At 39.2% G+C, this 14,987-nt stretch overlaps 1 protein-coding gene across 2 annotated transcripts in view; it reads left to right on the top strand.

The window, feature by feature from the left end:
• CMTM8 (CKLF like MARVEL transmembrane domain containing 8) overlaps window positions 1-9,051 on the top strand; it is a 45,232-nt gene extending 36,181 nt beyond the window's left edge. The window contains exons 4-5 of one of the 2 annotated variants that reach the window (XM_018563758.1): window positions 3,273-3,392; window positions 8,674-9,051. In XM_018563758.1, coding sequence (XP_018419260.1) covers window positions 3,273-3,392; window positions 8,674-8,757 — 204 coding nt within the window. In that variant the 3' untranslated portion in view covers window positions 8,758-9,051. The remainder of the gene's footprint in view (window positions 1-3,272; window positions 3,393-8,673) is intronic. The other variant, XM_018563759.1, reaches the window with a different exon arrangement.
• Window positions 9,052-14,987: the final 5,936 nt, after the last annotated feature.

Raw genomic sequence — 14,987 nt, 5'->3', positions numbered from 1 at the left:
GTGGGTAGGCGAGGATTCACGCTCTGTCCTCAAACAATGTTGGGTCTTCACTGTGCTGAGTAATAGCACTTCATCAACAAGCAGAAGGAAGGAAAAAAGCAGGGGATACTCTAATACATTTTCTGTGGATAACTTCAGTCTCGCTGTAGTTTTGAGGGATTACCTTTTAGTCCATGAGTCATTTGATGCATTATTCTAATAATTCAAACTTGTAAGTGTTTCCCACCTACATACGAAATTTGAATTTAAATAGCAGTGAGGGAGTGGGCTATTCATTCTGGGGAAAAACTATACAATTTAATTACAAATTCTGACTTCTAGTCAGGCTTTGCATGCCATGTACTTGGATTGTAATGCCACGTTTACCTCAAATGCGGTGCATGTCATTAACCGTTTGAATGTGCTCATCTCACGAACAGCACAGAGAAAGGCATGTTCATTGTATAAATTATGGCACAGGTATTCGCTCAATGCCCACCAGCAACCCCACTACTGTTTCTTAATGCTACACACTTGTGATGGACCTGAGCTTGGTGCCAACGCAGTTCACCGGAGTTCACCTAAGCCCGGTCAAAACTGAGTCTGCAGTTCACCGGAGTTCACCTAAGCCCAGTCAAAACTGAGACTGCCACCTCTCCCCCATCCCTGCCTATCCTGGCCCATTTGCAAAAAGGACATTCCTGGCCCCTTTTAAATTTAGCTGTGGGCAGAGAATGTGACTGCTGAAAATTGGCCAGGCGGTGTTGGTCATCATTTTGGGCAGGCTTTGGCATACTGGGTCCACACCATGCACAGCCTCATCACTAGTACACACAAAGACAAATTCTTCATTATAGTAGGCATTAATATATGTTTTTAGATAAAAAGGAATTCTGTATAAATTAAACCAAACCTGTGCTTTGCCCATTTAACAGGTTTGCTTTAAGCCACTGTCCCCAGCAGCTTATGCTTCTCTATCCTTCATGTCCCCACCAATCTGCACTGGTAGCCGAAATAAAGTTCTTGTAGGAATGGAGGAGCATGTGATGGCACAGGGCCAGGCAGGCAAGACCAATACCCTGTGTCAGCTACAACTCTGATGTCTTGTGACTTGTAGGCCTTTCCTTTCATTTCTGGCAGCAGAATGGAGCAGCAGGAATGAGTGAAAGAAAGGTATCTATATGCATCCATGAAGGCCTCCATTAATGGTAACCTATTGACTTACCCTACAAAACACATAATTACTTTAAAATTTTAATACTGTCAGAAGAAGATGGCACAGCTAAATTAGTTGTCCTTTAATAAAGGCTTATGGCAAGTTAAACTAAGGACTCAAGTCAACATGCCAATCTGCATTTAAACATTTCCACATTTAGCCGATGTCGGACACAATGTTTACATGAGTTACTGCAAGGATTACATGTGTTGGCATGCACTGACACTTATGAGATCAAAGGGTACTTGGAAAATGGTTGTCATGGTAATTTTTGTTCTTCTGACAGCAAAGTGTTAAACCCAGTTGTCCATGTGCATTAACATACTGAGCATACAGCTCTGTAGTGTTGAATATAAATATGTCAAACAGCCTCTAAATAAGAGGCCAAGTGATAATGCTCTTCAGTATTAACCCTGAAGCAAGTGCTAACTAATGTAAACTAACATTTAATGGGAATCTATTAATGTAGCAGTAGCATACTATTACTGAGATATCTGGTGCCCCATGTGCTGTTCACACTTGGAGAAAGTGGGATAAAACAGTTAAATCTTTAGAAGTGGTTATTAAAGCAATTTCTAGTTCAAAGAATGGTTAAAGGAAAGCAAACTGGAAGGTGACTATATATCTGATTTTCGCAGTGTGGTTGGTTGCTGTGGGCAGTACCTCCTACTTGTTTTAATCTTGATGAATGTCCCCATAAGCGCTGTAAATATGAGGGCCAAAACTGAGTTTTAATTCTAAGATTATATTAGTATGTATATCGGATTGTGGATCTGGCGTGAATTCTAAAACAAAAAATTATCTATTTGACATGCTCTACAAACCAGGCTCTAAAACTAATATTGTTCGACCCTGAAGCCACCATGTGCATCCCACAGCACAACTTTTATTAAGCAAAAAAGACATATACTTCTGAAAAAAAACATGGCATGTATACACAAACAATACATAAATAAACCTCTCTCCCCATACCCCCACGCTCCATGACAAAGGCATCTCAGGGTGAAGGACATATATTATGCATTGTCAATCACACACAAACTAAGAGTAAGGCCACTAAAGTAGACACAGTGGGTGCCCCTGTCGGCATACCCTGGATAAAAGTGGATGACAACTTAACAGCTCCTGAACAGGAGTCTTTGGATGCATTACAAAGCAACCAATGTATAGAAATAAAATGATCAGACAAAGAATGAATATTGTTGTACTTGAGAAATCCAATTAAGAAAGATCCTCAAAATCAATATAGAAGCAGTTCAAAAGGTTCTGTTCAGCACCATTAATTATGCTTTTGAAGAAAATATCATACCCTTAAGGTTATCCACCTGAGGATACGCATCTTCTATGGATTACCCAAAGTGCATAAATCTGTCAGGGACCTTTCAAGTAGACTGATCATTTCAGGTTAGGGGTCCCTGAACGAGAACGAGTAGTAGAATAAATTACTGCTTTTGTATTTCTGTGATGCTGGTCTCCTCCAGCTCTTTTCGGTCATTTCTTCTCTACATACACTCACTCCAGTGTACTTTACACATTGTTCCTCTGGAATAGTTTAGTGATGTTGGCCCATGAAATGTGTGTTGGCTTGCCTCTTGTAGTCTCTGCTAATCTCTAACAGATTGACCATGTAGAACCACAATTAGAAGACAGTTGTCACCCCATAACAGAGTACCCGAACAAGGACCTTATTGTTTGTATTACTAATCATTCTTCTAATGAAAGATGCTGATTCAAAAAGATTAAAAACAACCTTTAATGACATTAACATGTAAAGCTTATATGAGATTTTAGTGATTGGGTTTAGATCTGCTTTATTTGTGTTGCTATTGTATCACCTTGACCAACCATGCACAATATGTTTTTTGTGTCCCGTGAATGAACCATTTGCAAAAGAGAAGTAGTAAATTAAAGAATACTTTGTCAACAATAATAATTGATGCAACAGCTCAGAAAATGAGCAGGCTGCTGTGATCTTTGGATTTCAACACTAAACTCCAATAACTGTTGACTGCTGGCAATATTTACCTGAATTTTTGTGTTCACTGTTAACCCTTATTTTATTGTTTGCATTTAACAGAGTCTATGTTTTTATGGAAGTGCCTTTGTTTTATACCTCATTGCTGCTGTGATAGATGCAACTTCAATTACCAAAGAAATTCTTGATGATCACAACTACAATAGTTGGACGGCGTCTGCGGTGAGTTTTGCTGCTTTTGTAGTCTGTGTAATTAAAAAATTTAAATGTAAAAAAAGGGGGGCACAACCCATGTATGACATGTGAGGGACCATAGTGAGTTCTGTCCATGTCAAAACTTTCCGCTCATAATCCTGCATACATTTTGAGGTGATACCCTTCTGTTCTAAATTAGGAGATCTACAGATATACACCATATAACAACATGGTCAAAACTGGCCTACCTCCAGTGCCTCCGGCAATGAGGGCTCTGCAGAACCATCACAAAAAAAATGGTGGCAATCCAACAGTTCCAGAACACTTTGACTATGCAGATTTGAAACTGTGAGAATAGATATTTTCTTAATAACCCCCTCCATACTGCTGTATTGTGAAAAACAGAGATGGATGTGTATTTCTGGAGCACTGTGAATGAGTGTGTCCATTAATGGCTGTGATCTGAGTTGTCATTGGACTGTCGTTTGGATTGTTGTGACCACCCACAGCATCACACAATGTAAACAATGGATGCTGTTAGCAGCCGGCTCTCCTCTCCCAGTTGGTGTGTGAGCAGTGGTTCTCTACCTGTGGGTCGCGACCCCATCGGGGGTCGAATGCCGATTTGCCAGGGGTCGCCCGGGAGTCTCCTACCATTAGATAGAAACACTTTCTCCCGGAAAGGTTTACTCTGCTTGATCAAGCAGAGTAAACCTTTCCCTGTGATCGTTTTTTTTTTCTGACATCGGGGGCCGCCGTAAGTCAGGGAAAAAAAACCCACTATAGGAATGCATAGCTAGATTCCTATTGGCTATTTCACTTTGCAATAGCCAATAGCTAACTAGCTATTGCACCCGCCATCTGCTGCTGCCAATCAGCAGAGGGGGACCTGCAGTTCTCCATCAGATCCTCTTCTAGTGATTGACAGCAGCAGAGGGTGGGTGCAATAGCTAATTTGCTATTGCAAAGTGAAATAGCCAATAGGAATCTAGCTATGCATTCCTATGGTAAAAAAAATGTATATTAATATTCTGATGGCGTACGCATATTCTGATGGCGTACGCCAGTGGTTTTCAACCTGTGGGTCGCTGTGTGATTTCTGTTGTGCTAGGTGAGATTCCTCCTCAGCCCTCTCCGAGCGCAGCAGTGTCAGTTCTCCCGCCACGTGGCCAGATGTCGCTGCAGCAGCCGCGCCATCCCTACATTTTACCGTTGGGGGTCACCACAACTTGGCAAATGTTACAAAGTGGTCGCGCCCTAGAAAGGTTGAGAACCACTGCCGTAGAGAATTCAGATTCGGGTCTAACTTTAACTGGGTGAAATTACTTTACAGCGAAATGAAAGCCAGACTAAGAATGAATATGCTTGTAACAGACCTCTTAATACATAAGGCTCGAGACCTTTCTCTCCACTTATTTTCACTTTAGCTATAGGGAATTTTGCTTAAATAATTTGTACAACGTTACGAATTCTGGGGTGAAACCTCTGTTTGCTGGACAAGCGTGTGTGCCTATATGTGGACAATAGTATTGTGTGTTTGGGCATTCCTCACTCCTCTTTGACTAACCTACTGGATATTATTGGTAACTTTTCTGGATTTGGATTTAAAGTTAACAATGAGAAATCTGTTATCTTCCCAGTTGGTATCACTCAAACCCCATTACCCATCCAGTGTGACCAGAAGATCACAATTTGTTTAAAATATCTGGCCATAGGAATTAAACTTCTCATCTTTTGGTACTTTGACAACTATTAACTCTTTCATTTGTACAATCTCTAAATTGTACAAATGGCTTAATTGTATACATGCCTACATTTTTTATATGTACTTGCTAATGCCCCAGTATTTTTATACCATTTGGAAATTGTCTTGGCATTAGTTTCCCTAATATTTTTCTACACTTGAGGACAGTCTACTCCACGATAATCACTTCACTCTAGTATGGAACTCTACAGTACAGCTTATTGTGAGTTGGCCCTTCCGAATCCATATCTATATTGAAAGCTTCTTAATTAGTTTATCTTTTATGGTGAATGAATGTGGCCACTACAGCGTTGGGAAACTGCAGTCACGTCCAAGTGATTATATCTATTGGCAGCCCCTATACACTATCAATGGTACAACAATATTATCTACCACCTCAAAATATTTAAACAAGCATCAAAAGTACTGGGAATCCCTACGCTAACTCTCTCTCTCTCCTAATAAAACTGTGTGGGGTAATCCTCAATTTCTTGACATAAAGATTTGAAGGGGAACCTGGGAGTTGAGCATGAACTGTACAATTACAATACCTTTTTTTAAAAGCTACCTGCAACTACCAGAATACAGGTGAAACTCGAATAATTAGAATATCATGCAAAAGTAATTGCAGTAAGTGCTGCAAAAGGGGCCCAAACCAAGTACTGAGTACATATGCATGCTTGTACTTTTCAGAGGTCCGATATTGTTCTATGTACAATCCTTGTTTTATTGATTGCATGTAATAATCTACTTTTTTGAGGTTGTGGATTTGGGGTTCTTGGGGTTTTCATGAGCTGTAAGCCATAATCATCACAATTATGACAAATCACGGCTTGAATTATCTTGCTTTGTATGCAATGAGTCTATCTCATATATTAGTTTCACCTTTTAAGTTGCATTAGTGAAATAAATGAACTTTGCACGATATTCTAATCGAGTTTCACCTGTAGTACTCTAAAACCACAACCGTGGTTTTAAAATGCCTCCAACTCCTTCCTGCTGCTCATGCCCATTTCAGCTTTGGAGAAGTTCCCATTCAAACTGTAATCGTCATCAAAGGTAACAAGAGGTTTACCTCCAACTACTATGCAAAATTGCTTGCAGTGAAATATTCAAAACTTGATCATCTCAAACCCAAATGGATAGATGATTTACGTAATCTGATAGAATCAGTACAGAAGGAGGCTTTAGAGACCTATTGATCCAGACATCTCCTCCAGAGATAAAATGATACACATGGGGAAATTGTCAGCAATCTTTACCTCAAATATCATTCAGAAATTAGGAATTTCCTCCACATGCCATGGGGTTGCCCTAAACTTGGACTGTTTAGGTCACGGGTTTTATTTCACAACTACTTGATATTTTGAATAGTTGCTATCCTACAGTATGCCTGTTGGGTGTCCTATCTGACTACCCTGTAGATAATGCATACAAGGCACTTATGTGACTACTCCTCTTTGATTGCAATTCAGTAGAAACGTCCCTACACCCCTGATTTAAAGGAATGTATTAGCCTTATAAACATCCCACAGACTAACATATTAGGCCATAGGCAGTCTACAGAAATTCACTGGGATCTGGGATACCTGTATTGGACCCCAAATCACTCGTGCTCCTATATAGTCCATGACCCCCACCATTGTAGCAGTCTAAGTATGGGAATTGGTTGAAAGAGCATTTCCTGTGAAGGCCCCAAACATGGCATTCCAAATCTTATCATTCACCATGCTAACAGAAAAACAGACTCCTTTCATATTTGACAAAATGGTTTATTATGCACACAGGAGTTGGCAAATGCTGTTTTTTTTGTCATTTGTATTATTAAATAATAAAAACTTGTATTGAGATGATGACATATCTTTAGACAAGTTTGTAACTAACGACAGAACACGCATGAAATGTGACCTGCATAATCTTTTACTTGTCTACCGATCTGCTGCCATTTCAACTAAATTGTATCACAGTCTTTGATGTAACAACTTGTTATTATGTGACCCCTGTAAACACTGGTAGTCTGTTTTCAAGATTTAAAAAAATTTAGATAGAAAGTGAAGCAAAGTTTTTGTCTGACTTCATTATCGGTAACTGGCGGGCTACGGTTGATATTATACATGCTGTTAAGCTGACGGCACTGTCCTCTTCACAGCACATAAAATGCAAGTTAATATACTTTCAAATCAGTCAAATGTAAAATAAATGCAGATGTATATCCATAAACATATATCCAAAGTTCAGATCAACAAGCATTTCTGCTAGAGCAATAATATGCATAATTGCATGATATTTTGTATATTCATAGATCAGTATTGACAAGGTTGGTGGTGGACCAAGCTGGTAAACTAGAACACAAGGTTTTTGCCAAGAGCTAAAGGTCACAGCTGGTTAAAATTCATGCATCTTAAAAATAAAACCCTACAAGAAAAAACCTACAATAGTCTATTACCTGTATTTAGAGTAGAGTGATGGAGATGAGGAAGTTATAAAAATATCACTTTTATGTCATACCTCCCAACTGTTCCTCATTTGGAACCAAATACCTCAGCCCCTCTTTCCTCTTCAATTGTCCCCCTTTTTGGACAGATGTGTAGACCTCTATAATAAATGACATGCTTAACAACCAAGAGTATTACACTAAACTAAACCTTTCACACAAACCTTTCTATTATCAAATTATTTTAAAAAGCCAGTATAACAGAAACCTAGTAATGAATAAAGCACTTGCGTTATTTACTAGATCCAATTCTTTGTAGACCACCTCATGCCTTCAAAAAGTGGTGTGCTTTGATCTACAATTAGTGACTCACTCTGGCTCGCCACCCCCTGGACCTTCCCATTGCCCTATAATTGTGATGGCAGCCTCAATAGCCAACTTTAAGGTGTTAGAATACAAGTCCAGCTGTGTCCAAAAGTTTATTGTTTAGGACAAACTTTTCAAAAGGGAAATATGTAGGCTGTATTGCTTACCCCTTCTGAAAATGCTAGCTGTATTGAGTCACTGATCTGCGGACAAGTACAGTGTACACATTAAGTGAGATCAGAACTCCAATTCTGCATATACATAGTTAGTCAGATTGAAAAAAGACAAATGTCCATAGAGTTCAACCTATGGAGATATGAAAAAAAAGCCTAAACAGAACGCTATGCCCACAATTAGCCACTGTTGATCCAGAGGAAGGCAAAAAAAACACTATAAAGCATGGTTCAATTTGCACCAAAGGGAAAAAAAATTCCTTCCTGATTCCATAAGGCAATCGGATATTCCCTGGATCAACAATCTCTGATGCTTAATATACCTAATAAGAACTCAATATCCAGTAATAAATGTTCTAAGTATGTTACTCCTAAGTCTGTTACTCTAAAGGTATTGCTGCTAATGGATAAAAATGGATTCCCAGAAAATCAGCATTGATTATATATATATATATATATATATATAATGTGTGTGTACACACACACATACACATATAATCCCTTTTTTTTGTGTGGCGATTTGTTATATGCATATTGTTTTAACAAAGTAGAGCTTTTATCTAAGAAATCCCTGTTTTTATCTCCTTTCAGTTCTTTGCATTTCTGGTCACCGCATGTTACGCTGCAAGCACCTATTTCAGTTTCCGCTCCTGGAGAATAAGAATACGGAGTTAACAGTCTCACGACCGTCCAGATTACAAACTGCATGCAGCCACAGTTTGTACAAGGAGTACTTTAACCTCATTTTGGCTGGGTAATATTTAGGGTTTTAGATTTACTGTGTAGTTGTTAATATACAGAGGAAGGAATTTGAGTACATAAATATTTTGCAATGCCGATTTCCTAAAGTAAAAGGGAATTTGTAGGATGGATGTCTGTTTTCAGTTCTGTACTCTGTCACATAATGTGAAAAATGATTTTGTTCAAAATATATATTGTGCCACAAAAAGCTGTAATAAAAGAACTGGGAAAATATGCTGCCACTTGTTTTTCTGCCATGAATGTGCTCATTACATATTATTTGCTTCAGTTTTATTAGGAAGTTTATGGCGGAGAGTTTGGCACTACAACTGCAAAGGCAAACCCTTTTCCTATTCCAATGATGGGGAAACAAATATTCTGCTTCTGCCCTTTGTCATTTTTGTTGGTTTTGAAAAGCAAGTATAATCTATTGAACATATATGTTCAATATAGTTAAAGTGAACCTTCCAGGTTGTTCTGAATGACTAAGCTAACAGTGAAGGCCTTGTGGTACCACCAAGCATCTTTTCTAATCAGTTTTCTGTATCACGCTTTTTAAACATTTTTATTCTGACTCTGATTGTTGTATTAGTGATTTATCCCTTGTTGAGACCTCTATGCCTGGCCTGTATAAGCAGATATAATCACTATGGACAATCCTTATCAGATAGCTGAACTCACCAAATACCTTTTCATCCACGAAGAGCTCTATTGCATGCAGCAGGTTATTTACAGCAGACAACAGGATACATCAGCTGAATGAATAGACCGTATTTGAAGGTCTGAGATCGTAATGTTTCCAAGCATGCATTGCAGATTAACATGTGGTCATGTTACTGTCTGCCATGACAATAGACTAGTGGAGAAGAAGGGCGGTACATAACACACAAGGGAAATACATAATAGCTAGGAGGGAACATAGAAAAATAATCCAGAATGACCACAAGATGTCAGTATATGAATTGGCCATACAATATCAGTGAGCAAATGGCTTAAAGTGACATTAAACCCTCAGATTTTTTAACATAAAACAATACTGTAATGTGTGCCTTACTGTAATCCATGGTGGTTTCCCTTCTCTTTGCTGCTCTTCCTTTTTAAATCCTCATCTCTTCTCATGCTGGGCAGAACTTCTGTTTTGCAACAGACTGCCTTGTCTCTGGAATGGATACATGGTGTCTGTGTGAAGGTTCACAACCTGAGTCAGCACTACAGGAAGAGGCACTCAGCTGCAAAGGGAAGTTCTCCCCAAGCATGAGAAGAGATACAGATTTAAAAGGAAGAGCAGCAAAGAGAAGGGAAACTACCATGGATTACAGTAAGGCACACATTACAGTATTGGTTTATGTTAAAAACTCTGAGGGTTTAATGTCACTTTAAGGAAAGTAAACTATATAAATTCTCATCTCACATTATTGTGAATATTGACTATGAATTGTCATATTTTATACAACTATTGTGACAGCACACATTTGTTATAAGAAATGTATAGTAGTGTGATAGCAGTGATTCCTTGAGTGATAGTGAAAGTCGCCCTACACAATAATTCTCCTCTCTCTCGTCTCCCTCACACCAACCACAAAGGTACAGTACCTGTAATTGTTTATTTTTCTTTATATTTTGTACAGTATTATATTACAGTACAGTATTGTAATCATTTTATATGAATATTTTTGGGTTGTGGAACGAATCATCTGAGTTTCCATTATTTCCTATGGGGAAATTCGCTTTTAATATACAAGCGCTTTGGATTACAAGCATGCTTCCGGAACGAATTATGCTCTTAAACCAAGGTATCACTGTACATAGTTTTGCTTTTTTATGGTCAGGACTAAAATATTTTTTGAGACAAATATGAAACATTGCATGCCAATATTATCTGGTCTTGTATCTAGCCAGCAGGTAGAGCTCAAAGTTCCCTTTAAGTGTTTTCTCTATAACACTTAGACGAAATAATGAAAAATCCAAAACGAAACGTACCAAAACAAATCTTTTACCGGCGCACATGTCTAGTGAGTTATGAAATGCCAATAGTGACCTGCCCATGTGTTGCCAGCTCTGTCCACCTCTCCCGCTTTTTCCTACTCAATATTGATCCATCACCTTGGTCGGTATGTCTAACCAATAGTGCAGAAACCGTGATTTACAGAAACTCTGTATGTAAAACTCTGTAATCTATTCATTAATTATGCATACAATGGACAAGAAAGAAGGGAATGGAAACTATCTGCTAAATCCTCTATGTATGCTTTGGTAGTTTCTATTGCCCTGTCTGAGCTCATGAAAGTACAAATCATTCTTGATACAGCTAAAACAAAAGCCAGATTGGGCATCTGCTTCCCTAATGTGTAGAATGATTTGTATTGTCCTTATGAATTCCAGCTGGGTAGAAATAAAAGCCATACACACATACATGTAAAGTGCAACAGATTCCTCCATCTACGCTAAACTGTGTGGATGGTGGAATCTCCCACATGGCCAAGTTTCACTATCTTAAGGGTTGGCCCTGCTGGCTCTCAAAATATCTGTACAATGCCTGCATCCAATCAGACCATAGGCTGATAGAAAACAAATCTATAGGTGTATGGCCAGCAGCTTTAGCAAAAGAAGGGAAGAAATATAAGGATGTAAGAATGATGCAGAACACAAGAAAAAATTTGCAGATATAGATGCAGGGAATAGAAAGGAAGAACAAATCATTTTTTCTTAGCAAAAATTGTACTTTTCAAGTAATATATTATTGATACACGCACATCATAATTTTCTTTTAATATGCTTCTCTTTTATTTATCATATTTAAAAAAAACAACTAATTTTAAAAGAAGTATTTTTGTGGGTATTATCTCAACATAGCATCAGTACATTAAAAAAATTCCTTCCCAATCCGCTATTTCTTTGTTACCCCACCAATCAGCTGAACTGTCCACTACACCATTGTTCCACCAGTCATCTACTTCTTTCAAATGGTGATTTCTTTGATGGGGCAGGAGCAGTGACTTACACATTTCGCAGTGATAGTCGCTGTTTCTTCTGGAAAGTGTGAAGGATGTTAATTTGCATGTGTGACCTAAAACATCACCAAGACGTATTCCGCCAGAAACAACCATCCATAAAAGTAGATCAGATATATGCAGGATGTAACCCCTTATTTCTCATGTCTCCCTTATGTAATAAATCTTCATTGTTGGTATGGGAGGATTTTTTTATCATTTGGATGGCTTATTTTGCCATATTTTACAGGATACCTGTTATCATGATAGTTCTCACTCAGGACTGTGTTTTACCTTGTATTGGTTTATCAAGTAGCTGTGGACATAGTCACCAGTCTCCTGCCCCAGTTATTCATGACAAGGTATGTGCCCAGTTCATACATCTCCTGGAACAATTCCCATCTTATGTCCTTGTCCCTAAGTAAAGCCCAACATGGGTATCTCCTAGTCTCCAATATTGCAAATGGGCGGGGTAGAGGCCCACCGCAGACACCATCCTACCCCCTTCCCCCATCACTCTTTGCAATATTTGAGACTAGGAGATTCATTTGAACAGGCTGCCTAACACATGAAAAAAGGTGCATGATGCATTATCAGTAGCACAGATCAAGGCACCACACATTGGTGCGTCACAGTGTGAATGTGGCCTTACACCTTAATATTTTGTGTGCAAAAGGTTTATATGGTACACACAGAACCAAACACCCATCAAGGTACAATACAGGTTGCAATGGGGCTACCCATGTAGATGACCAAATACAACATCATTTATGGTGCATTTAGCTTCCATTTTTTCAGGGATGTGTCTGCTCCAACAATGCAAGGACTGCAAGCTCCCCTGCCGGCGTCAACATCTTCTCCTTTCCGTTCTCCGGGTGCAGGGTCTTTGATCCTCTTGATTGGCTGGCTCAGAATGATGTAAACTTTGTTTTAAGTTTTGATGAAAATAAATGTATATGTACACAACCTCCTAGCTTGCAAACGCTGATGGGTGCTCATGCATACACAGGATTCTAATAAGAGAGCAAGGCCGAGAGATACAGTATTTCTTTCTTGGCTGTTGTTGCTTATAATCTTTATGACTAGACATAACTACCCCATCCATAAACGTTTGCTTTCAGAAATCAATGGTAAAAAGCGTCACTCCCGTGATCATGTGATTAGCACTGTCACAGGGGAGAAGGCCACATGCTTCTCCATACTCTGAATTTTTCAAGGGTCTATTATAATTACTTAGCTCAGACAGGAGATTGGACAGCCTGTATTTTTATTGTGTATGTCCATGTGTGTATTACACATGATGATGCACCTTTTGATACATCTTCATGCATTTTGCAGCGAAATGTATACAGATGTTTGAAAAACAAATGCACAAATAAATACACACACAATAAAAATGAAAACCACAGAAAGCACTTAGTTGTGGACAAAGTATCTCAGGAGCCTGGCTGATGTAAATGAATGTTGCTTGATATTTTTGACCTGTATAAGCTGAGGTCAATTGCATTCCAGTAAGTGCATTTAAAGGAGAACTACGAGGTGAGTGAAAATCGCTCACCCTCTTACCCCCCCCCCCCCCTGCTGACTGGAGGAACGGACAGGGGAGGGGGCGATTACACTGGCTCTGCCTCTAGATAGGCAGAGCCGGCTGTAATTCACGCAGCTGGGTGGATCCTGACAGCATTGTCGGGATCCATCCTGGTTGCGGCGATCTCAGTATACTGTGAGCTGTAGCTCGCTATATACTGAGCTTTGGGTCACGGGAGGACGCTAGTATATGTCCTTCCGTGACCCTTAAGAGATTTATGGGGAAAAACACTGACCCCCATAGTTCTCCTTTAATGTCAAATATATGATTCCTTGTCAACTTCTGAGCATCACTGAATATTGCAGAGAGACTGCTATGAATTTACTGGACCCTGGTAAAAACCATGTAAGTCCTGTGCAGGATCATATCAGGATTTTAGGTTAATTAAAGAAGTATTAAACTCTCAAACCTTTTTTCAAGAATGAATCCAGATTAAACAAATATACATTGCCCAGCAAAGTGTTTCTTTAAATATTTGCCCAAACACTTAGTCATCATGTTTCTGAACAGTTGGTTCCTACTCTCTCAGCTTGGCTTCCCTGAACTTCCTGTCCAGTACAAGATCACAGTGCAGTCTCCAGCAGCCGTCCATCTACTAGCTTGTGGAAGTGAGGAGGAAGTGGAGGGGAGAAGGGGAGTGGTTTGCCTTGCTGTACCTGTGTGTTTGTGGAGACACACAGGTTACTAGCACACACAAGGGTGCCTCCATAGGACCCCGCAGGGGAAAGAAGCCTCCCTAAAACAGGATATCAGGGCCAGTGTTTGGAGGACCTGCTGATTCTGCAGAAAAATAAAACTTTTAAACATCAAGGAGCAGCATCCATTGTAAGTGAATTAATCAGCATTTGAAATAGCTTAAAAAATATTTTTACTTTAAGTTGATGTAGTAATAAACTCTCAAACTTTTTTTTTTTTTTTTTTTAATCAATAATGAATCCAGATCCCACAATCCTACATTGCCCAGCAAAGTGTTTCTTTAAATTGTTGCCCAACTTTTTACAGTCATGATATTTCCAAACATCTGACTCCAACTCTCTCAGCTCTGCTTACCTGAACTTCATGTCCAGTACAAGATAACAAGGGACAAAGCAGACTCCAGCAACTGTCCATCTACTAGACTGGGGAAGGAGGGAGGAAAAGGGAGGGGTGAGCAGAGAGGAGGGGAGGGGCATACCTTGCTGTGTGTTTGTTAGCACACACAAGGGTGGCTCCATAGGACCTTGCAAGGGAAAGGAGCCTCCCTAACACAGGATATGAGGGCCAGTGCTTGGGGTACCAGCTGAATTTTATATCACTTTAAGTCTTCCTAACACTCCCATAGTTGACATAGTAGTGTCTTGAATTGTATTGTAACTGTAATGTCTTCCTTATATTGTAAAGCGCTGCGCAAACTGTTATCGCTATATAAATACTATGTAATAATAATAATAGTAGTGCAATACTGTTTACTTGGTGGCAGTCATAGAAATTGAGCGTGGTAGACCTCTCTTACTGAAAAGTAAATGGTTATTAACCCAGCAGCAGAAATCTTGTTTATGTCAAGTGGATGGAAAAGAGATTTCTTAGAGGTAATAGGGGCCAATGTA

Source organism: Nanorana parkeri, unplaced genomic scaffold, assembly GCF_000935625.1.
Source record: "Nanorana parkeri isolate BGI_ZX_2015 unplaced genomic scaffold, ASM93562v1 scaffold692, whole genome shotgun sequence".
NCBI lineage: Eukaryota > Metazoa > Chordata > Amphibia > Anura > Dicroglossidae > Nanorana > Nanorana parkeri.
This window is presented reverse-complemented; position numbering and strand designations above follow the sequence as displayed.